This window comes from Narcine bancroftii, chromosome 4, assembly GCF_036971445.1.
Source record: "Narcine bancroftii isolate sNarBan1 chromosome 4, sNarBan1.hap1, whole genome shotgun sequence".
Lineage (NCBI taxonomy): Eukaryota > Metazoa > Chordata > Chondrichthyes > Torpediniformes > Narcinidae > Narcine > Narcine bancroftii.
In genome coordinates, this window is record NC_091472.1 from 174,600,200 (window position 1) to 174,624,297 (window position 24,098).

The 24,098-nt window shown below is 44.9% G+C and overlaps 1 protein-coding gene across 9 annotated transcripts in view; it reads left to right on the forward strand.

Moving 5' to 3' along the window:
* sfi1 (SFI1 centrin binding protein) overlaps positions 1-24,098 on the forward strand; it is a 287,818-nt gene that overhangs the window by 239,002 nt on the left and 24,718 nt on the right. For all 9 annotated transcript variants that reach the window (XM_069933071.1, XM_069933076.1, XM_069933070.1 and 6 more), the window contains one exon: positions 21,458-21,782. In XM_069933071.1, the coding sequence (XP_069789172.1) occupies positions 21,458-21,782 (325 nt within the window). The remainder of the gene's footprint in view (positions 1-21,457; positions 21,783-24,098) is intronic.

Sequence of the window (24,098 nt, forward strand, 5' to 3'; positions counted from 1 at the left end):
CATAATATTTCAAATGGGGTTTCACCATTGGTCTCCTCCAGCTGCAACATGAACTCACAGTTCTTGAACTTGATCCCATGTTTAATGAAGGCCAACACATCATATGCCTTCTCAGCAACACATTCAACCTGTGGAACAGCTTTGAGTATTGAGTCTTAATTTACTTTGGGACTTCCATCCTCAAGTAGCTACAATCCGTTGAGACTGCTTAATGTTTATCAAGGTAAGTTTTAGTCAATAAGATTTTCGGAGATCCAAGTTGATGACCATGAGTCAGAAAGCAGGATGGAGATCAAGAATCTGTTTGTGTGGTGCCAGGACAACAATCTTGCTTTCAATTTCAATACGATTCCACCTGCATTGAATTCGCCCATCGTTATTGAATGAAGATCTACCGGGACCAATGCCTGAAGAGGGCGCACAAAATCAGTGAACCGGTGCGGACTCGAAAGGCCAACATGGCCTGTTTCCGCTCCGTAAATGGTTATATGGTTATCCTATGAACACTAACTCCAAGATCTTTCAGTTCATCCACACTGCTCAGAATCCTCCCATTGACATTGTATTCTGCCTTCAAATTTGACCTTCTGTTCTGTTGGCACATGATTGTTAGACTATAACCATTTCTGTACCATGAACTGGATGTTATAAAAACATTTTGTCACATTATTTGGAAAGCAAATAATCCAAAAATGACTTGGCAGATATTTATCTGCCACTTAATAACATGGAACACGTAATCTGCTTGTTTGATTCATTGCTCTTGGTGGCACCTTACTGTGTGCTGATCAGTGACCATTTTCTCAACTTTAATCCAAAGGAGATTAAGAATGCTCAATCGCGGAGAACAATTTTGAAATGTTTTGAGGTCATGAAGAAGTTTATTAGTTCCTTTTTCCCTTCTGTGATCAATTTTTGATACCATGTTTTTTAAAAAAATTTGGTGTATATTTACATGCAACTTTTCTCTTTATCCCAGTTTTTCTAGACCCCCCCTCCCCCTTTCTAGCGGGAACACTCTATTCCCATCACCTTTATCTTGCAAAAAGCTACATAATCTGACTGAGCATAGCATCACAAGTGAGTCTGAGCTCAATCCACTTTCCAGCTGCAATCAATGGTTAATAATTAGAAATGAGGAGGTAGCTGAATTTACTTTTCCTTTTGTAATGTAGGGAATCATAACTCGGGTTGATAGCAGCAAAAATTGCCTTTGCCTTTGTGTCACACATATTTTCTCTTTTTTATACATTGCATGAAAGCTGTGCACTATTTCATAGAAACTCCCATGACCCATCATGTTCAGAGTGTATTTTTTCAATCTGCTTCTGAGTGGAGTAGATACATGTTTAGTATGTGACCAGGAAGTCACTCAAAAGTTCTCCTTGAAATAGATACAGTTGTACTGCTTCTGCTTTCCTTCATACATTTGTTGAAGTGATTAATTTACCAGACATGATATGGACCGAAAACCGAGGAACATAAGTTCAAATTCTTAACAGTTGCTGTGAAATTCAAGAATAATAAATCATTTAAAATTCTTAGTAAAGACCACAAAAATATTTGGCTCACTAATCTTTCCAGCTCTGGTCAAAGTCTGATTCGCCACAGTGGCCCAGTTAGCCTCTCAGTGATGGAAGATTTTAAAAAAGCTAGATAGACCACCTGAATTCAGGAACAACACAACGCCCACAGTCGAATCAGAATCAGGTTTATTGTCATGAACATGTATCTCAAAATTTGTTGTTTTGTGATAGCAGTATTATGCAGAACAAGGTGCTATAAATAATTGCACTAACTGCCATACCAACTGGGTGGCACAGTTGGGGCAGTGGTTTGCACAATGCCTTTACAGTGCCAGCGATCAGGATATGGGTTCGAATCCCACGCTGTCTGTCAGGAGTTTGTACGTTCTCCCTGTATCTGTGTGGGTTTTCCCCAGGGGCTTGGTTTCCTTCCACCCTTCAAAATGTATCAAGGCTGTAGGTTAATTGAATGTAATTGGGTGGCACAGGCTCATGGGCTGAAAGGACCTTTTTACCGTGCTGTATATCTAAATTTAATTTTTAAAAAAATTACAATTATATAAATACAAGATTTTAAAAAAATAATAATTATTGCAAGAGAAAAAAGTGGGTTAGTGTCCATAGGTTAATTGTCGAGAAATCTGATAACAGAGGGGAATTTGTTGTTTTTGTAACATTGAGTGTGCGTACCTTCAGGCTATCAAGGGACCTTGATGATAGAAGCTACTTTCATAAGGCACCACCTTAATTGAGTGAGGACTAATCCTCATGATGGCGCTGGCTAAGTTTACAACTGTAAACAATCTGTACCCTGTTCCTGTCCTGTGCATTGGCATCTCCATTCCAGACAATGATGCAACCAGTCAGAACATTTGGTAAATTAATCACTTAAGTATATGAAGAAAGGCAGAAGCAGTACAACTGTATCTTTTTCAAGGAGAATTTGTAATACATTGAGTGACTTCCTGGTCATCCATACCTTGCCAATTCTTGTCCTCACTCAACTCAAGAATCAGTGCTCACATTCATTTATAAGGCCCTTTCATGCCAGGTCTCCACCTGGAGGCTGGCTATAAGGGAGGAGGGAAAACATAAACTTGCCTTTCATGGAGCAACCTAAAAGGTAGCTCCTGCGTCACATTCATGTTGAGCGACGCCTCGTAGCACCCTCTGGAGCTGATGGAGGCAGGGTGAGTGGTGTCGTAGCGCCACCCATCATAAATATGCGGCAGAGCAATGGCTGTGTTCCCTACCCATAATCCCCTACGCAGCTGGAACCGCTCTGTTTCCCAGAACAGGGATTATGGGTAGAGAAGATGGCCATTACACTGCCAAGTTTTGAGCCATTAACAAGTGGCCCCAAAGGCTGAAGCAGCCTGATGAGGTGCCGGAACAGCCAGCAGGGCTGTCACAGCCTGCACCGGCCCCTGCCGGCCACCCCTGACCTGATGGCTCCCGCCGGCTGCCTCTGACCTGACTGCTCCTGCTGGCCGCCCTGATCTGATGACTCCTGACCTGAGGGGGTCATGGAGGGAGAGGGGTGAGTGAGTGGGTGGGAGAGGGAGAGGAGATGGGTCGCAGGCTGACGACATCATCGCGACGTCATTAGCCAGCCACTTACAGCGGCTGTACATTCAAGTGAGGCAGTGGACCACAGCTTTCTGCCGACTATCCTTCCCTGAGAGGGATTGCAATTGGTGCCTTGGAGCCAGCCAGAAGGGTAAGTCTCCCAATGTAAGGGCAGAGAATCTCTACCTTTTCAGTTGGGATTTTTCAATACATGGAAAGGCCTATAGATGGAAGAAGCACTATATGTAACAAGTGTGGAATGAGTACTTTTGCTGGAGAACTTTATTGTCCATTGCTAAAAGCTCTCTAGTAACACCCATGGTGAGTGAATTGGTTGAGCCATGATTACCAGACTAGATCTGTAGCAAACATTGAGTGAATCAACATGATGGATACATTGACCTGACCTTATTAACAAACATATCTTTGACAGATGCATCTGTCCGCGATAGCTTAAGTAAAGAGTAATTACAGTCCTTGAAGAGGCAATGTAATAGAATTTTTTTAAAGACTGAAAATCATTTAGTCAGAGAAAAGTACAAAGTGAGATGGCTACAATCTATTGGAAAACTACATAAAAACTTGTGACAGCAATCAAGGAATGGTTAAGATTTAAATAATTAATACATAGTTTACGCTAAATACAAATGGCTTCAGGCACAAAAAGCCACCAGGAAAATTGCTGTGACTCACAGATAAAGATCATATTGTAGCGGCGGCTACACTGCTCCTGCAATAACACACACAAGCAGACGAATTGAGCTCAGTGAACAGACTAGTTTATTGCAGGCTGCTGGGCTGCACTTGTACTCCCAGCCTTGTCCTGGCGCCAACATCATCCGGGTGTCACGTTCCCAAGCATGGGTTTCTGAGCCCTAAGCTAGAAGGAAGGAAGGGAAACCCCCGACTGTACCAATTTGGCCGGCTACCCCGTCGTGTGGCTTACAAGCGGGGCCGGTTCGCCTGCCTTGTGGTGAGCCGCCACACAGCCCCCCCCCCCACCGCCCCGAACTGGCGCCAATGTCCTTTTTTGCTGGGCGGCCTCGCTTCTTGGGCTGGGCATCAACCACGGGCTTGGTGGGATCGAGGTGCGCTGGCTTCAGCTTGTCCATAGTAAACAGCTCGTGCCTGTCACCCAAGTCCAGCATGAACATCGACCCAGAATGCTGTATGGCCCCTCGTATGGTTGCTGCAGAGGTACCGCGGTCAGGCTCCGCCGACCGCAAACGAACTCCGTGGAAAACAGCTTGCCAGGAACGTGAGTCGGGCGGGTGGTATGCCTGGGTGGCGGTGGGAGTTTGAAGGAGTCCAAGCGTGCCCTGAGATGAGGAAGTAGTTCATGTGGCGACCGCTGGGGATTGTGAGGTGCGTTGACAAACTCACCAGGTAGTACCAATGGCGCACCTCGTAGACCAGCTCAGCTGATGACACCTGCAGATCTTCCTTGGGAGTGGAGCGGATGCCCAGGAGCACCCAAGGCAGTTCGTCTCTCCAGTTGGGACCAGTGAGGCGGGCCATGAGCACTGACTTAAGGTGGCGGTGCAGACGTTCGACCAGTCCATTGGCCTGCGGGTGGTAGGCCGTGGGGCGTTGTAGCTGTGTCCCCAACCTGTTGGTGAGTTGGGCCCAGAGCGCAAATGTGAAATGGGCACCCCAATCGCTGGTGAGGTGAGCCGGGACGCCGAACCAGGTGACCCAACCGTGCAACAGGGCTCGGGAGCAGGAGTTGGTGGAGGCGTATAGCATCAGGATCACCTCGGGCCAGCGAGTGGTGTGGTCCACCACCGTAAACAGGTAACAGTTTCCCCAGGAAACGGGTAAGGACCCGACGACATCCACGTGAATGTGGCTGAACCGTTCCCGGATGTGCTCAAACTCCTGTACAGGCACCCTGGTGTGCCTGTGCACCTTGGACATCTGGCAATGGATGCATGCTCTGGCCCAGTCCCCAATCCGCTTCTGCAGCCCATGCCATACGAACTGTTCTGCCACCATCTGAACCGTGGACCTGATGGACGGATGTGAAAGGTCGTGGATGTGATGGAAGACCTGCCTGTGCCACTGCTGCGGAACCACTGGCCGCGGGGTGCCCAAGGAGATATCGCACAGGATGGTGCCTTCGCCGCTCGGAGTCGGGAGGTCTCGGAACCGCAGACCGGTGATGGCAATCTTGAAGCCCTTGTCTCCTCATCAGCTTCCCGGGCGAGCTGGTCGAAATCGAGGCCAGGCGTTAGCACGCAGATGGCCGGTCACGAGAGTTCATTGGCAGCCACATTGTCCTTCCCTGCCTTGTGCCGAATGTCGGTGGTAAACTCCGACATGAAGGAGAGGTGACGCTGCTGGCGGGCCGACCTGGGATCATTTGCTATTGCGAATGCCTGGGTGAGAGGTTTGTGGTCGGTGAAGATGGTAAAAGTCCTCCCCTCCAAAAAATAGTGGAAATGTCGCACCGCCAGGTACATGCCCAGTAACTCACGGACAAAGGCACTATACTTGCGTTCCGGCGGGCGGAGCAGGCAGCTGAAGAATGCCAGCGACTTCTAATACCCATTCACCTGCTGCTCCAGGACGGCACCGACGACTGTGGCAGAGTCATTGACAGAGAGTGCCATATGCAGGTCAGTGTGTGGGTGGGCGAGCATGGCGGCCTTTGCGAGGGCGTCCTTGGTGGCCTCGAATACGGTGCAGGCTTCTGGGTTCCAAATGAGCGTCTTGTGCTTGGCTGTGATGAGGGCGAACATCGGCTGCATGATGCGCGCAGCTCCCAGGATGAAGCGGTTGTAAAAGTTGACCATACCCGCGAACTCCTGCAACTCCTTGAGGCTGTTCAGGCGTGGGAATTCCCTGATGGCGGCAACATTCTCAGTGGTGGGTGTGGCTCCTTCATCCGTGATGTTATGGCCCAGGAACTGCAAGGACTCATTCCCGAACTGGCACTTGACCGGGTTGATGGTAAGGCCGAAGTTGGCCAGCCGGGAGAAAAGGGCACGTAGGTGGGCCTTGCGTTATGCCCGGTCCTTGCTGGTGACAAGGATGTCGTCCAAATAAATAAAGACGAAATCCAAGTCCCTGCCCACCGAGTCCATGAGGCGCTGGAAGGTCTGAGTGGCGTTTTTGAGCCCGAACGGCATGTGCAGGAATTCGAACAGGCCAAATGGGGTGATGATGGCCGTCTTGGGTATGTCCTCGGGATGCACCGGGATCTGGTGATATCCGCGCACCAGGTCAACCTTGGAGAAGACCCATGTGCCGTGCAAGATGGCTGTAAAGTCCTGGATGTGAGGGATGGGGTAACTGTCAGGAATGGTTGCCTCATTGAGCCGTCGATAATCTCCGCAGGGATGCCAGCCACCAGAGGCTTTCGGGACCAGGTGGAACGGCGAGGCCCATGGGCTGTCAGACTGCTGAATGATCCCAGTTCCAACAAGCGTGAAAACTCCTTCGCTACCTGGAGCTTGTCAGGTGGGAGCCGGCATGCCTTGGCATGAACCGACGGTCCCTGGGTGGGGATATGGTGGAACACCCCGTGGCGCGGCGAGGCAGCGGAGAACAGTGGCTTGAGGAGTGTCGGGAACTCATCCAGGATCTGCTGGAACTCGTCTCTGGGCGTGTTGATCGTGGCCATCTGCGGTTGCTCCGAGCAGGAGGCATTGAGGCGAATGGGCATCCACCAGGTGCCTACCTCGAATGTCCATCAGAAGCCCATGTGTGAGGAGGAAATCTGCACCCAGGATGGCAGTCGGGAGGGATGAGACGGTGAACCTCCACGCGAAATTCTGTTGGCCGATCTGGAAGTACACTGTCTTGTCTCCATACATCTGAATTGCCGTTGCGTTGGCCGCATGGAGGGGAGGTCCAAGAGGTTGGTTCCTGGATTCAATGGCCGTGGCCGGTATGATGCTGATCTGGGCTCCGTGGTCAATGAGGAACTGCCGGCCGCTGACTGAGTCTCGCAGGTAGAGAAGGCTGTGTCCTTGGCCAGCCGCTGCAGCCATTAACAGCGGCCAGCCTGATCGTTTCCCTGGAACGAGCAGGGCTGACGACACTTCCGAGCCTTGGCTCCCCAGTGCTGGTGGTAGAAGCAGAGGCCTGAAGCGGATGCTGTGGCCTTGGTTATGCTCTTGGGGCCCCTGCAGGGGCCAGGTGCTCTACTGCAGCGCTAGGGGCGGGCTTGCATGGTCTTGCCCATGCCTCGTGACCTGCTGGACCACTGAGCCTTCCGAGAGTTGTGCAAGCCATAGCTCTTGGACCTTCTGGGCGACCTTCCTCGGGTCAGTGAAGCTCTCCTGAAACAGCAGTGGCCGGATGTCCCCGGCATATGTTCGAGGAAGATGCGCTCAAAATGTGGGCAGTTGGTGTGCTCACCCATGAATGTGAGCACCTCGTCCATCAGTTCCATTGGGGACCTGTCCCCCAGGGCGTCAAGGTGCAGCACCCGAGCAGCATGCTGGTGTCTGGATAGTCTGAGGGACCCAGTAAGCACTCGCTTGAGGGTCTCGTACTTGTCCTCGGCGGGTGGGTGCTGAACAAGGTGTAGCATGCGTCTGGCGGTGGCCTGGTCCAGGGTAGCGACCACATGGTAGAATTTGGTTATGTCGGACAAAATCTGGCGGAGGTGAAACTGGGCCTCTGCGTGGAAAACCAGGCTCCTGAATCCAGAATTCAGACAGTTTTTCGGCTATAGCACTGATCCCAGGCTCGCTCATGATGGGTTCAAAGACATTTGAACCATTCGGGGTCACCAATTGTAGTGGCGGCTACACTGCTCCTGCAATAACACACACAAACAGATGGGTCGAGCTCAGTGAGCAGACTAGTTTATTGCAGACTGCTGGGCTGCACTTATACTCCCAGCCTGGACCTGGCTGAGTATGGCGCTGGAGGGCGCTGATGTCATCCGGGTGTCACGTGGTCCCCAAGCACAAGTTTCTGAGCCCAGAGCTGGAAGGAAGGGAAATCCTTAACGGTGCCATTTTGGCTGGCTGCCCCGCCATGTGGCTTCTAAGTGGGGCCGGTTCGATTGCCTTGTGGTGAGCCACCACAATATAAAAGAAAAAAACTTGCTGAATGAAAAATAGAAGCATGCCTCTGTATTGGGAGAATTTCAGAATTCAACAAGGAAATTGATCAGACAAGAAGTAGAGCATGAAAGAAACAAGAAATTGGCAACAAACTACTGGCATATAAGCAGACTAAACATGGCTGCAGACTTACAAAGAAGCAGTGAGCAAAAGTTAATAAGGATCATTTAGGGACAAAGACAAATTATATTGAGTCAGGATATGGCAAAGAAATTAAAGTTATTTTCAAGGAAAATACAGAAAACCTCTTAGAAATTGTGGGGACAATGGGTCTAGAGAGAAAGGGGCATTGAAATAAACTCTCTTCATTCAAAATTGGTATTGGAGAAATTAAAGTGACTGAAAACCAATGAACTCTCAGGACCTGCTGAGCTATGTTCCAGGACTTTGTAAGAGGTGGCTTCCATAGATTCTGGAATTATGTCAGGAGTTTTGAAGGCAACATGTTTGATCCCACTATAAAATAAAGTCGAGGAGAGAAAGGCATTGGGATGCAAGTCCAGTAACAACAGTGCACGTGACCCTTGATTTACAAAGGGATGCAAGGTACAATCCAGTAGAGATATTTGTGGTAATTTAATTCTCTGAACTCTTTGAGGACCTGGAGGAGTGGAAAGCAGCTAGTGTCAAGCCACTGTATAATAAAGGATCTAGGCATAAGGCAGGTAACTATTGGCCAGTTAGCTAAGCGTCTGCAATCAGGAAAATGCTGGTAGCTATTATTAAGGAAGAACAAATGAGACTCCTTGTTAGAAATTGTTCCATCAGGCATATTTACCATGGATTCAGGAAGGGTAGGTCATGTTTGATAAATTTACTGGAATTCTTTTTTTTAAACATTTTATTTTTGTTTTTTTCCCATAAATGTATTTATTTTTCTTACAAACCAAACAAAATGCAATAAACCCTTCCCTCCCACCCCCTTCACAGTATAAATCCATACGCTATCAAGGCTAACGGATGAGTTTTAAAAGAAGGAAATCTTCATTGGGGAGGTCACTGATATTTTTATAATAGTAGCACATTTTTTTATTATATTAGGGCCCCAAAATAATCTAAATATGGTTGTCATATTTCTATAAATGTAACTGTTCATCTCTGTCTTCCATCGTGCTATCTGTAGAGGGGAGTCAGATTTCCAAGTAACCCCAATACATTTCTTAGCCACAGCTAAAGCTATTTTAACAAATTAAATTTGGAATTTAGTTAGTTTATTACTTATTTTAATAAAATTGCCAAAGAGATAAAGCTCTAGGTCATTTGTGAAGGTTACACCTGTTATCCTTGTTAGTGTTTCATTAATATGTTGCCAGAATGGTCTCACCTTCGCACACGAGTATGTAGCATGTACAAGCTATTTTTATTCTACACTAAAACACATCTCCAATATTTCCGATTTTGGTTTTTGTAATTTCTGTGGTGTGAGGTATAATTCGTATGGGAAATTGTATTGTACTAATTCGTATCTTCCATTTATAATTGACGTCATGCTACCCAGACATCAATCAGAACAACATCTTTCCATTATTGCAACACCTAAATCCGATTCCTATCTCCCTCTTGATCTCTGTAAACCTGATTTTGCACTTTCGTTTTGGAGAGCAAAGTAAATTTTAGATATAAATTTAGGTGTGTTCCCCAGCCAAATTGTTTGTTCCATCTCACTAATTTCAGGTGGGGCCAAGTTTGGTCCCCATCTTTCTCTTAAGAATAATCTTAACTGGAGAAAGCAAAAGAATATCCTATTACTCCATACATTTCTTAATTGTTCAAAAGAAACAAGAGATCCTTCCCTATAGCAATTATCAGCATAGCTTATTCCTTTATCATGCCATGAATTCAATATTTTGTTACCCAGATTCATAGGGTAACATAATGGTGTCCTCGGTGATTGTGATAATACAGATCTATCACCAATGTATATAGTGTATATAGTTACTGTATCTAGACTGTGCTTACAGCAATTGGCTGAGAGCTAAGCCACGCCTACTGTCTGGGCCTTAAAGGGTTGTGTCCCTAGCCAGGTCGGATCATTCCGGACTGGTTGGCCACCTGTGAAGAGCTCCTGTCTTTTGCTAATAAAAGCCTTGGTTTGGATCAACAAGTCTTTGGTTCTTTCGACGAGCTCTACAGTGATATATCTGCTTTTTTCCTGATACATTCATTTATTTCTTGCCATATTCTAATCATGTGTATTAAAACAGGATTGTCCATTCTTTTTGTTATTGACTTAATGTTCCACTTATAGATAAAGTCCTTCATTGTTTCTTCTTTTATTGAATTCAGTCCCATTCGAATCCATGAATGGGGGACTGTTTTTTTCAAAGAAATTTGATAGAAATCTGGCTTGTGCTGATAGATAATACTTCTTAAAATCCAGGAGTCAAAGTCCTCCCAATTTATAATCCCATGTTAACTTTTCCAATTGGTACTTTGTCATTCCATAGGAATTATCTTATATAATTATGTAATAATTTAAAGAAAATTTTAGTTAATGCAATGGGTAACGATTGAAAGAGATACTGTAGTCTTGGCATAACCATTTTTATACAAAATTTACATTTTCTATTAATGTGATTGGCAGATCTTTCTATTTCTGTAAATCTTTTTCTATTTTTTCTGATACAGGGTATAATTAAGCTTATATAAATTCAGTAAATTATTATCTTTCATTATTCCTAAGTATTTAATTCCATCTTTCTTCCATTTAAATCTCGTACCTTTTTGGTATCTTTCATATTCAAAATTTTGCAATGTCATTATCTCACTTTTGTACATATTAATTATTGCTCCATATTTTTCTAATATTGTTATCAATGATTCAGCTGGGTCAAATATATATAACAGCACATCATCAACAGATAAACTAATTTTATGTTCCTCCTATCCAACTTTGAAGCCCTTAATATCTGGATCTCTTCATATGATCTCTGTCAGAAGTTCAATAGCTAGTATGAATAATGCTGGAGATAGAGGACATCCCTGTCTACTCAATCAAAAAATAGATGATATTTGGTTATAAGTTACAATTTTAGCTTGTGGCTTATGATAAAGAGTTTTTATTCAATTTATAAATTTTCTTCGTATACCAAATTTTTCCAACTTTTTATTTAAGAAAGACCATTCTCGTCAGTCAAATGTCTTTTTTGCATCTAAAGGAATAGTTATGCTTGGATTTAACCTTGATTTTGCCATGTATTATATTGAATAATCTACTCAGACTATTTGAAGAATGACTTCCTTTAACAAATCCCAGCTGATTTTGATAAATACCCAGTCTGTTGGCTCGTGCCTTTGCTAAAACTTTATAATCTGCATTCAGAAGTGATATTGGTCTGTGTGATGAGGATTTTAATAGGTGTCTAGCTTTCTTCGGTAGCACTGTAATTATAGCAGTTGAAAAAATTTCCGAGAGGGTCTGGGTCTCCACTGCCTGGTCTAAGACATCCATCAACAGAGGCATCAGCAAATCTTTAAATTGTCTATAGAACTCAGGAGGGAACCCATCTTCCCCTGGGGACTTGTTAGCTTGTCAAGTACCCAGACCTTTCTCTATTTGTTCCCTTGTAAATGGTGTATCTAAGTAATTTTTTTCTCTTTCTTTTAGTTCAGGAAGTTCAACATTTATTAAAATTTCTTCCATCTTGTTTTCATCTCCTCCTGATTCTGATATTTATAGTTTCATATAGTATTATTTAAACATATTGTTTATTTCTTTTTGATTATATGTTACAGTAAAGCGGCATCATCTGCAAAGAGTAGTTCTACTCTTTGCAGATGTTGCCGCTTTAGTTGCCCATTCAGAGCCAGCTCTTCAGCGCTTGACGTCCTGCTTTGCGGAAACTGCCAAAATGTTTGGCCTGGAAGTCAGCCTGAAGAAAACTGAGGTCCTCCATCAGCCAGCTCCCCACCATGACTACCAGCCCCCCCACATCTCCATCGGGCACACAAAACTCAAAACGGTCAACCAGTTTTCCTATCTCGGCTGCACCATTTCATCAGATGCAAGGATCGACAATGAGATAGACAACAGACTCGCCAAGGCAAATAGCGCCTTTGGAAGACTACACAAAAGAGTCTGGAAAAACAACCAACTGAAAAACCTCACAAAGATAAGCGTATACAGAGCCGTTGTCATACCCACACTCCTGTTCGGCTCCGAATCATGGGTCCTCTACCGGCACCACATACGGCTCCTAGAACGCTTCCACCAGCGTTGTCTCCGCTCCATCCTCAACATCCATTGGAGCGCTTACACCCCTAACGTCGAAGTACTCGAGATGGCAGAGGTCGACAGCATCGAGTCCACGCTGCTGAAGATCCAGCTGCGCTGGATGGGTCACGTCTCCAGAATGGAGGACCATCGCCTTCCCAAGATCGTGTTATATGGCGAGCTCTCCACTGGCCACCGTGACAGAGGTGCACCAAAGAAAAGGTACAAGGACTGCCTAAAGAAATCTCTTGGTGCCTGCCACATTGACCACCGCCAGTGGGCTGATAACGCCTCAAACCGTGCATCTTGGCGCCTCACAGTTTGGCGGGCAGCAACCTCCTTTGAAGAAGACCGCAGAGCCCACCTCACTGACAAAAGGCAAAGGAGGAAAAACCCAACACCCAACCCCAACCAACCAATTTTCCCTTGCAACTGCTGCAATCGTGTCTGCCTGTCCTGCATCGGACTTGTCAGCCACAAATGAGCCTGCAGCTGACGTGGACTTTTTACCCCCTCCATAAATCTTCGTCCGCGAAGCCAAGCCAAAGAGAAGGGATATGTTACAGTATCAGCTTCTGTTTCTATAGCATTTATCATTCTGGATGACTCCTCTGCTTTAACCTGCCAATATGCCACTGTTTAGTTTTTAGTATCATTTTTTTCCATTCTATATGTTTGTAGTGTATTATCTTGTAACTTTTTAATTCTCTAATATTCTATATTTTTCTTGTGTTCCTGATATCTGATATTCTTTTTCCAATTTTGTTTTATCCTTCTCTAGACTTTCTAGGTGTCTTGCATATTCTCTCTTAAGATTTATAGTATAAGAAATAATTTGTCTCCGATAAACTTTAAGCGTATCCCATATTAGAAAATTGTTGTCAGTGATTGTTTTCACAAAATATTTCTATCTGTCTCTTAATAAATTCACAAAAATCCTTCCCCTTAATAATGTAGTATTAAGGCGTCTATACATAGTTTCTTGCTTTTCCATTATTGTTAACAGCGAGTGGTCTGATAAAAGTCTTGCCAGTGTTACGGAGTCCAGAAGACCCCAAAAACCATAAGCAATAGATATGCACCACAACACAGGGTTACTTAAACAAAAGTTGTTTTTAATTATATTTGAACAAGAAAACAGAATTAAACTTTAACTTATTACTTAACCTGCCTAACTACTTAATCCCCCCACTAATACTAAGCGCAGGTGTGTGTAATATTTATTTAGGATTAGAAAAGTTCTTTGGATCACAGTCCGATCTCACTGGTTGCAGGCAATTCTTGTACTGTGCACAGAAGTTAACATTAACCAGTCTTTGATGCTTAACAGGCAAATGGTTACCACTCAGGAGGGTTCTTGCTGGTTTTCAGAGAGAGATTCCTTTTCCAGGACATAACCATAACCATATAACCATTTATGGAGCGGAAACAGGCCATGTTGGCCTTTCGAGTCCGCACCGGTTCACTGATTTTGTGCGCCCTCTTCAGGCAATGGTCCTGGTAGATCACGTCGATGGGGGAGGGGGCGAAGGGAGACTCAATTGATCCTCTCTGGCACTCTTATGGATTGATCTCTGATCCATTTCACTGTATGAGAAACACTCTAGCCAGCCAGTTCCTCTTGTAAGGACCACAAGAGTTTTCAACAGGCTGAACTCAGAACTCACTGCCCGTCTTCAGAATCTGCAACTGATTCCTTCTCAATCAGTCTTGCTGATGAAACTTGCCCCCTTCAGGGTTCTCTAGATGATCCTCTTTCTTTCAGTTCACCTTTCAGACCGCCAATCTTCTCCTTTGACCAGGCAGCCTTCCCAAGTTTGCCAGCTTGTCCCTCTGGAATGGATTTCTGTTTCTCTCCTCTCTGTTTCACACCCTTCCTCTCTGAAAGCAAAACTGTTCTCCTCTGCCTGCAAAGATCACATGCTCTCCCAGACAAGCTGCTGTCGATACTTTGTTGCCTCCTGCAAAAAGCATTCTGCAAAAGTCCTGCAAATATTCTGTGTTTTAAAATGTCTGTGTGCAAGCTGCTTTAACAATTCCTCCCAACCACCTTTAAATACTCTGTCACACCAAATACTTCATTTTTACCACTCTGTAACTGGGCAGTCATTAAAAATAGGTCATTCCTTGTATGTGAATCATGTACCCTTCAGTAGAATGAATAATCTCTTTCTAAGGGGTTGAACCGCCTCCATATATCAATTAAATTTAAATCCTTCATAATGATGATGTCATTTTTGCAGCTTTCACCCTTGTTACTGTTCTCAATCATTTGTACAATATTGGATCTAAACAAAAATTGAAGTCTCCTCCAAACAATATATTTTGTCTTCTCCCTGAGTTTTTTAAAAAGATATCCTTCATAAAGCCTTCATCATCATAATTTGGGGTGTAAATATTCATAAACTTCCATGATTCTGCATAAATTTTGCAGTGTGCCATTACAAATCATCCAGCTTGATTGGATAAAGTCTCTTTTATATTATTGGTATATTTTTATTAATTAAAATCGCTACACCTCTTGCTTTTGACCTAAATGCCCCTTACTTGCCCCACCCATCCTCGTTTGAATTTTGCGTGCTCCAATTTGGTAAGTTGAGTTTCTTGTAGAAAGATTATATTTGCCTTTAGTTTTTTAGGCATGCCAAAACCTCTTTTCACTTCACTGATCTGTTAATTCCATTTTCATTAAGACTAATAAATTTTAATGCTCTATCCATATTCTCCTTGAAAACAATATTTTTTAACCATAAAATCTCTTTGACTCTTTAAGTAATAAAGTGATCCTTCCCCTTTAGGAGAAACAAACAATGACTCTGCCTCAATGGTGACATATATGTAGAGCCCAGAAAGCCCACGAATGAATCCCATGGAATCTCTTGAGGAAGAAGAACCCCTCCCTTTAGCTGCGCTTTTTTTTTTGCTACTCCTTTCCAGGCGCCATTCTCCCCCTGAGACCAGCGTCTCCACCCTGCTACCACCTTGCCCAGATTTATTTTTCTTTTATTGAGCTTTCCATGAGCATTTTTACACACTTTACTTTTAAACAATAAATACAAGATGGTTTCGTAAAAATAAAAAATATACAACTTTTATTTAATTCCATTATAAATATTTTCACAATATTCTCCCTCAGAAAGCTTAATTTTTTTACAAACTTTGCAGAAATTCTTCCACCTTGTTATTGGTCTTGAAAAATTGCTGATTCCCTTCCGCTACGTTGACCCTCAAAGTCGTGGGATATATAATTGCGTATTTCAAGTTTTTAACATGTAGTTGTCTTTTCACATTTTCAAATTATTTTCTTTATTTAATTAAGTTCAGGCTAAAAATCTTTTATATATAAAAAAAGTACCTTTTCATAATCAACCTTGGGTAGGCCATTATTCTGGCTAGAGTAATCATATGCTGCTTCCAGAATTATCTCCAGTTCTTGGTAGCTTAAAAATCTCACCAGACATGGTCCTGGTTTCTGATCACTGGCTCTTCTTGGTCCAAGTGTTCAGTAAACTCTCTCGGTATGCAGTTTTTCTCCAAATTTGTCTTCTCCCTACACTTGTGGGATCCATTTTTGAAAAAAGTTCACCGGGTCTTTTCCCTCAATTCCTTCCTTTAGTCCAATAATTCAAACATTTTTCTGTCAACTAAAGTTCTCCGTATGGCCATTTTTGTCCAGTAGTCCTTGTTTATCTGACTTCCTTTCTTTGGCTTTTTTTTCCAAAGCCTCAAGTTTTTCATGCGTTTTTGTCAGTTGACTCATTCTCTCCATCAGGTCTTCAACAATCTCTTTCATTTTGATCATTTTCTCCATCATATCTCTCATCACCATTTTAACACTTATGAATTACTCAAATTCTCCATTTTTTCCAGGATGATGCTCAATTCTTCACCCAGCTGCCCAGTTTTACCTGGTTCTGCCAGTCATGTGGCCATTTTTGCACCGCTCTCTTTTGGACTTTCACCTGATATTCTCAGTTGAATAGGAGCTTCTTCAATCTTTGCTCTTGGCTGCCTTGGTTTCTTAATGCTAGTTTTATCCATTTTTGATTTTTTTTTAAATTTTGATTTTCCATCTATTTAGTACTCTTCATGGAGTGCTCAACCAAAACACATCTGCTTCAGTCCTTTGCATGGTCATGCTCCCCCTTTTCTGGAGTTCTTTGAGGATATAACAAGTACAGTAGATTGAAGAGAACTGTTGAATATTGTATGTATTAAATCCCTGGTATCTGGCATCAATGACGATTTCAGATGCTTAATATACAAATTTTCTGGTTGCTCAAGACACACTCTTGCAACGCCTAACTTATATACCTGCATTAAGAATGAACAGTTTAAAAGACAAAAGACAGTGTAAAGTAATTTGGGAAAAAAATCAGTATTGAGGTGTTTAATTATGTAAAATTCACTTTAATCAGGTAATTCCTGTAACTTACAAAATTTAAATTCGAACCTCAGTCACTGGTGCTGTAACAGTATTGCACTAACTCTGCCGCCATTATAATTAACGCCCCCCCCCCCAAATTTATAGATAAAGCCTTACTAATATATTTAATACTAATAAAGATAAAAGCTCTTACCAGCCAGGAATATTGAGTCACTTTGGGAGAGCCCCAGTGGCATCAGTCGGATTTTCATCCTGGGTGCTGCCATTTTCTACAAACACCACTTAGTTCAAACTTTGTTCAAACGGCTGCTGCGGACAGGGCATGACCGGGACACTCCGCTGCTGAACGTTTGCTCCCATCTTCACCAAGATGCGTGTTGGTTTGAACATTAACTTTTACAAATTTAAACTATTATTTAAAATATATTTATTTTCATTTGTCTTAAAATCAATCGATCTTTTTTTGGCCGGATACTTGAATTCCAGATACTGGGGATTTTACTGTATGAATTTTCAGACAGCATTCGATGAGGTGCTGCATAAAAGATTTGTCCATAAGAGAAAGTTGCATGAAGTTGCAGGTATCTGCACAGATAGAGGATTGGTTAATCATCAAAAGCAGATAGATGGGATAAATAGGTGTTTCTCTGGTTGGCAGTGAGTGGTGAGCTGAATGCCACAAGGGTCACGATGTATATTGATGTTTTGGAAGAGGGGACCAAGTGTAGCATATCTAAATTTATTGATGACACTAAGTTGAATGGAAAAGCAAGTTGCTCTGACAATAGAGTCTGCATAGAGATATAGATAAATTGAGTGGGCAAGGGTCTGGCAGATGAAGTACAATGAAGCAATGTCATCCATTTCGGAAGGAAAAATTATGGATCAGAATATTATTAAAATAGTAGCAGCATGTGAATGTATAGAGTGACTGGAAGGCCTTTGTGCATAAATCGCAAAACATTGGTTTGGAGGTCCAATAGGTAAATCAAGAAGGAAAATGGGATGGTGCCCTTCATTGCTTGAGGGATTGAAGAGCAGGGAGATTTTGCTGCAACTGTGCAACATACCGGTGAGTCCAAACCTGGAATACGCTATGCAGTTCTGATCTCTTTACTTGAGAAGGATATACTTGCTTTGGTATTGTTGCAAAGGAAGTTCACCACATTGATTCCAGATTTGCCTATAAGGAGAGATTGAGTTGCCTGGGACTATACTCGCTGGAATTCAAAGAATGGGAGGGAATCTCATAGAAACATACAAAATTATGAAAAGAATATTTAAGAGAAGCTAGAATGTTGTTTCCACTGGGAAGTGAGACCAAACTTGGGGACATAGACTCAAGATTCAGAGGAGTAGATTTAGGATGGAAGTAAAAAGGAGCTGCTTTTCAAAGAGTGTGATTCTCTGTCCAATTTAACAATAGAGGCTGCCTCTTTAAATGTATTTAAGACATAATTAGATTTGTGCACAGTTGTGGACATGAGGGTTATGGGGAAAAGACAGGTAATTGGAGCTGAGATTTTTTTTGAGTATTTTATTTTTGATTTTCAAAGACTCATTCAGACAACAACACTTTCTTTCAACACATGCATAACATTCATAGTCCATGCAGCTGAGTTCTTGGCCAGATCAGCCACGATCTTATTCAGTAGGCTTTTTCAGGTGCATTCTTACACTGCTCACTTTCCATCTTCATGTGGCTTAGGTGTGGGAAGGCAGAGGGAGGATGTGTAAATTAATCACTTTTAATTTACCTTTGATGTTAGATGTAACATAATTGTACAAAAAAATTTCCAATGAATTGGGATAAAGGAAGCAAGGGAAACAAAATTTGGATTGTAATGGAGGTGGTGACTGGATGCTAATTCCTGGTGTTGACAGGTGGTGGGTTAGTGTTCCAGCAGAAGTGGATAGGTGGTGGCTCAACTTTCCAGTGTGGACAGGTGGTGGGTTAGTGTTATAACATGTTTGGACAGGTGGTGGGTTAGTGTTCCAGCAGGTGTGGATAGGTAGTGGGTTAGTGTTCCAGCAGGTGTGGATAAGTAGTGGGTTAGTGTTTCAGCAGAAGTGGATAGGTGGTGGCTCCATGTTCCAGTAGTTGTGGTGGATTAGTGTTCCAGCAGAAGTGGATAGGTGGTGGCTCAACTTTCCAGTGTGGACAGGTGGTGGGTTAGTGTTATAGCATGTTTAGACAGGTGGTGGGTTAGTGTTATAGCATGTTTAGACAGGTGGTGGGTTAGTGTTCTATCAGGTGTGGATAGGTAGTGGGTTAGTGTTCCAGCAGGTGTGGATAGGTAGTGGGTTAGTGTTCCAGCAGAAGTGGATAGGTGGTGGCTCAACTTTCCAGTGTGGACAGGTGGTGGGTTAGTGTTATAACATGTTTGGACAGGTGGTGGATTAGTGTTCCAGCAGAAGTGGATAGGTGGTGGCTCAACTTTCCAGTGTGGACAGGTGGTGGGTTAGTGTTATAGCATGTTTAGACAGGTGGTGGGTTAGTGTTCTATCAGGTGTGGATAGGTAGTGGGTTAGTGTTCCAGCAGAAGTGGATAGGTGGTGGCTCAACATCAAGGAAGTGTGGACAGGTGGTGAGTTAGTGTTCCAGCAGAAGTGGATAGGTGGTGGCTCCATGTTCCAGTAGTTGTGGACAGGTGGTGGATTAGTGTTCCAGCAGAAGTGGATAGGTGGTGGCTCAACTTTCCAGTGTGGACAGGTGGTGGGTTAGTGTTATAGCATGTTTGGACAGGTGGTGGGTTAGTGTTCCAGCAGGTGTGGATAGGTAGTGGGTTAGTGTTCCAGCAGGTGCGGATAGGTAGAGGGTTAGTGTTCCAGCAGAAGTGGATAGGTGGTGGCTCAACATCAAGGAAGTGTGGACAGGTGGTGAGTTAGTGTTCCAGCAGAAGTGGATAGGTGGTGGCTCCATGTTCCAGTAGTTGTGGACAGGTGGTGGGTTAGTGTTCCAGCAGAAGTGGATAGGTGGTGGCTCAATGTTCCAGCAGGTGTGGACAGGTGGTGGGTTAGTGTTACAGCAGGTGTGGACAGGTGGTGGATTAGTGTTACAGCAGGTGTGGACAGGTGGTGCATTAGTGTTACAGCAGGTGTGGACAGGTGGTGGATTAGTGTTACAGCAGGTGTGGACAGGTGGTGCATTAGTGTTACAGCAGGTGTGGACAGGTGGTGGGTTAGTGTTCCAGCAGAAGTGGATAGGTGGTGGCTCAACTTTCCAGTGGGGACAGGTGGGTTAGTGTTCCAGCAGGTGTGGACAGGTGGTGGGTTAGTGTTCCAGCAGGTGTGGACAGGTGGTGGGTTAGTGTACCAGCAGGTGTGGATAGGTGGTGGATTAGTATTTCATTAGGTGTGTCCAGGAGGTGGGTTAGTGTTCCAACAGGTGGGTTCAGTGTTCCTGCAGGCATGGATTGTATGAGATTAGGTACAATGAAATATGCACCAAAATGTAAGCATGTTGCATCCAAAACAGTTGTACTAGATACACCAGCCATAATTGTCTGCACTAAATGATCCTAGTGCAGAAAGAGATGATTAATATAAAGGTTAGATCATCAAATAATATTCCCAGTTATAGTTTATGCAATTAAAAAAGGGTAATGCTTCAAAAGTGCAGACGAGCCTTTCTGTGGTCCCAGAGTAACTTATGGTTATGGTAGTAAGGGGATGATCAAGATCCTAATAGCTGTGGATAAAAAAAAAACTGTTCTTGAACCCAGAGGTTCTGGACTTCAGGCTTCTATACCATATCCTGAAGGTAGTGGTGAGAAGAGGTTGTGACCAGGATGATGGGAATCGTTAATGATGTTGGCTGCCTCCTTGAGGCAGTGCTTCGCGTAGATGTCTTCACTGGATTGGAGGTTGGAGCCCATGATGGACTCATGATATGCTTGCTACTTTCTGAAGCCTTCTGTGTTCCTGGAAACTGGAGTTTCCAAAGAAGGTCATTATGCATCCAGTCTTTCCACATTACACGTGAAGAAGTTTTGATACTTGACAACATGCCAAATTTTCTCAGACTTCCAAGAAAGTAGAGGCGTTGGTGTCCCTTCCTTATGGTTGCCTTGATGGGCTGGCTCCTGGAGACAGCTGACAGGAGACAGCTATGTGGACTCCTAGGAACGTGAGGTTATTAATCCTCTCCACCACCATTCCTTCAATGAGGTTAGGTGCCTGGTGTCTCAGCCTCCCCTTCCTGAAATCCACAATCAGCTCTTTGGTTTTGTTGATGTTGAGAGCAAAATTATTTTCACCACCATTACTCAGCCAAACCTAATGTGTCTTGGTGTGGGTTTGGCTCCAATTGGTGTGGACTTTCCATGGAGCTGGTGGCTGAATATTTTTTTTAGAGGTGTCATCAAATTGTGATCCATTTGTAATTTTCACGCTAGTGTTAAAATAATGAATTGATAGTTCCGGATTAATTTATTATGTATTAGGCTGCAACCTAACCTGCTGAGAATATCCTGTGGCTGTGGAGAGAGAATCAGTGTGACATTTCTGTGTTTCCAGAATAACTCCAATGTTGATTACTATTTTTCTCCTCTCTCCACAGGTGCTTAAATTTCTGTTGATCATTTCTGGAATTTTGTTTTTCCTCATTTCTTATTTTTAGCATCTTTAATTGTTTTTCTAATACTGATTTATCTCTGTTTATTCTTATTATGGTTTGCAGAGGCAGTGCCTTGACCCTGGGGTCTTCAATGCCAATTCCAACCTCTCTGTCACCAATCAAAGTGAAGACTCCAACACAATCCAAAGCTTATGAAATAAGGGATCATATAGGACAAAGAGACGACTTTGAGCATCTCTCTGCTGGTCATATTGCCTGGCAACCAAAAGCAGAAAATCTACAGAGTCACCAATCACAGATGGCCTTATCCATTGCCCGGTTTGTGCCTTCATGGCCCACTGTGGATAACCTGCAGGAGCAGCCAGTGCCAGAGAATGTCCTTCTGCCCCCTTCAGCATTCCTCTCGCTTGCAAAGGAGAAAGTGAATGTAAGCCACTGTTAATCATTATCTTCTACGTACTTCTGAGGATGTTGATTCTTGCCTTGCACACTGGCTAATACCAGGTTCCCTTCTGATGTCCGAGTTTGCTTTGTATTCTATATGTGTGCAATATCTATTCATACACTCTCCAGTTGACAATCCTCACTGATTATAGCGGCCCAAAAATTGCTTGCTGATTACTGCAGTGTAAAATCCTACATGGAAGAACTTTGCCTAATTGACTGTAGGACAGTCCTTATATGGAGAATAGTGAATGTGAAACTCCATCTTTAATATATTGAAAAATACCGTTCTGCAGTGAAGGGTATCAGATATGGGGTTAAACAAGAAGACTGCAGATGTTGGAAAACAATGCACAAAAATAGTGAAGGAACTTGGCAGGTCATTCAGTCTCCATGGAAATCAACAGGCAGTCGACATTTTGAGTGCTTCATGCTGCAAGACCTGCTGAGATTCTCTAGCACTTTTGTGCATTGTTGTAGTAGTCAATGTGAGGTGTATTGAACAATTAAAGTCCCAAATTTACATACTCAAAAAATGATAAAGTACATGACTTTAGCTTCCAAGTGTAAACCAGTTCCAACTCTCCCCTTCACACACTGGGGCCCCAGTTCCCACTCTCCCCTTCACACACTGGGGCCCCAGTTCCCACTCTCCCCTTCACTCACTGGGGCCACAGTTCCCACTCTCCCCTTCACACACTGGGACCCAGTTCCCACTCTCCCCTTCACACTGGTGCCCCAGTTCCCACTCTCCCCTTCACACACCGGGGCCCCTGTTCCCACCCTCCCCTTCACACACTGGGGCCCCAGTTGCCACTCTCCCCTTTCCCACTCTCCCCTTCACACACTGGGGCCCCAGTTCCCACTCACCACTTCACACACTGGGGCTTCAGTTCCCACTCTCCCCTTCACACACTGGGGCACAGTTCCCACTCTCTCCTTCACACACTGGGGCCCCAGTTCCCACTCTCCCCTTCACACTGGTGCCCCAGTTCCCACTCTCCCCTTCACACACTGGGTTCCCAGTTCCCACTCCCCCCTTCACACACTGGGGCCCCAGTTCCCACTCTCCCCTTCAGACACTGGGGCCCCCGTTCCCACTCTCCCCTTCACACACTGGGGCCCCATTTCCCACTCGTCCCTTCACGCACTGTGGCCCCAGTGCCCACTCTCCCCATCACGCACCGGGGCCCCAGTTCCCACTCTCCCCATCACACACCGGGGCCCCAGTTCCCACTCTCCCCTTCACATACTGAGGCCCCAGTTCCCACTCTCCCCTTCACACACTGGGGCCCCAGTTCCCACTCTCCCCTTTCCCACTCTCCCCTTCACACACTGGGGCCCCAGTTCCCACTCTCCCCTTTACACATTGGGGCCCCAGTTCCCAATCCCCCTTCACACACTGAGGTGCCTGTTCCCACTCTCCCCTTCACACACTGGGGCCCCAGTTCCCACTCTCCCCCTCACACACTGGGGCCCCAGTTCCCACTCTCCCCCTCACACACTGGGGCTCCAGTTCCCACTCTCCTTTCACACACTGGGGCCCCAGTTCCCACTCTCCCCTTCACACACTGTGGCCCCAGTGCCCACTCTCCCCTTCACGCACCGGGGCCCCAGTTCTCACTCTCCCCATCACACACCGGGGCCCCAGTTCCCTCTCTCCCCTTCACACACTGTGGCCCCAGTTCCTACTCTCCCCTTCACACACTGGGGCCCCAGTTCCCACTCTCCCCTACACACACTGGGGCCCCAGTTCCCACTCTCCCCTTCACACACTGCGGCCCCAGTTCCCACTCTCCCCTTCACACACTGGGGCCCATTTCCCACTCTCTCCTTCACACACTGTGGCCCCAGTTTATACTCTCCCCTTCACACACTGGGGCCGCAGTTCCCACTCTCTCCTTTACACATTGGGGCCCCAGTTCCCAATCCCCCTTCACACACTGAGGTGCCTGTTCCCACTCTCCCCTTCACACACTGGGGCCCCAGTTCCCACTCTCCCCTTCACACACTGGGGCCCCAGTTCCCACTCTCCCCTTCACACACTGGGGCCCCAGTTCCCACTCTCCCCTTCACACACTGGGGCCCCAGTTCCCACTCTCCCCTTCACACACTGGGGCCCCAGTTCCCACTCTCCCCTTCACACACTGGGGCCCCAGTTCCCACTCTCCCCTTCACACACTGGGGCCCCAGTTCCCACTCTCCTCTTCACACACTGGGGCCCCGGTTCCCACTTTCCCCTTCGCACAACCTTGTGCTGTTTCCTATGCTCTCTTAAAACTTACCAAGGTCCCATTTC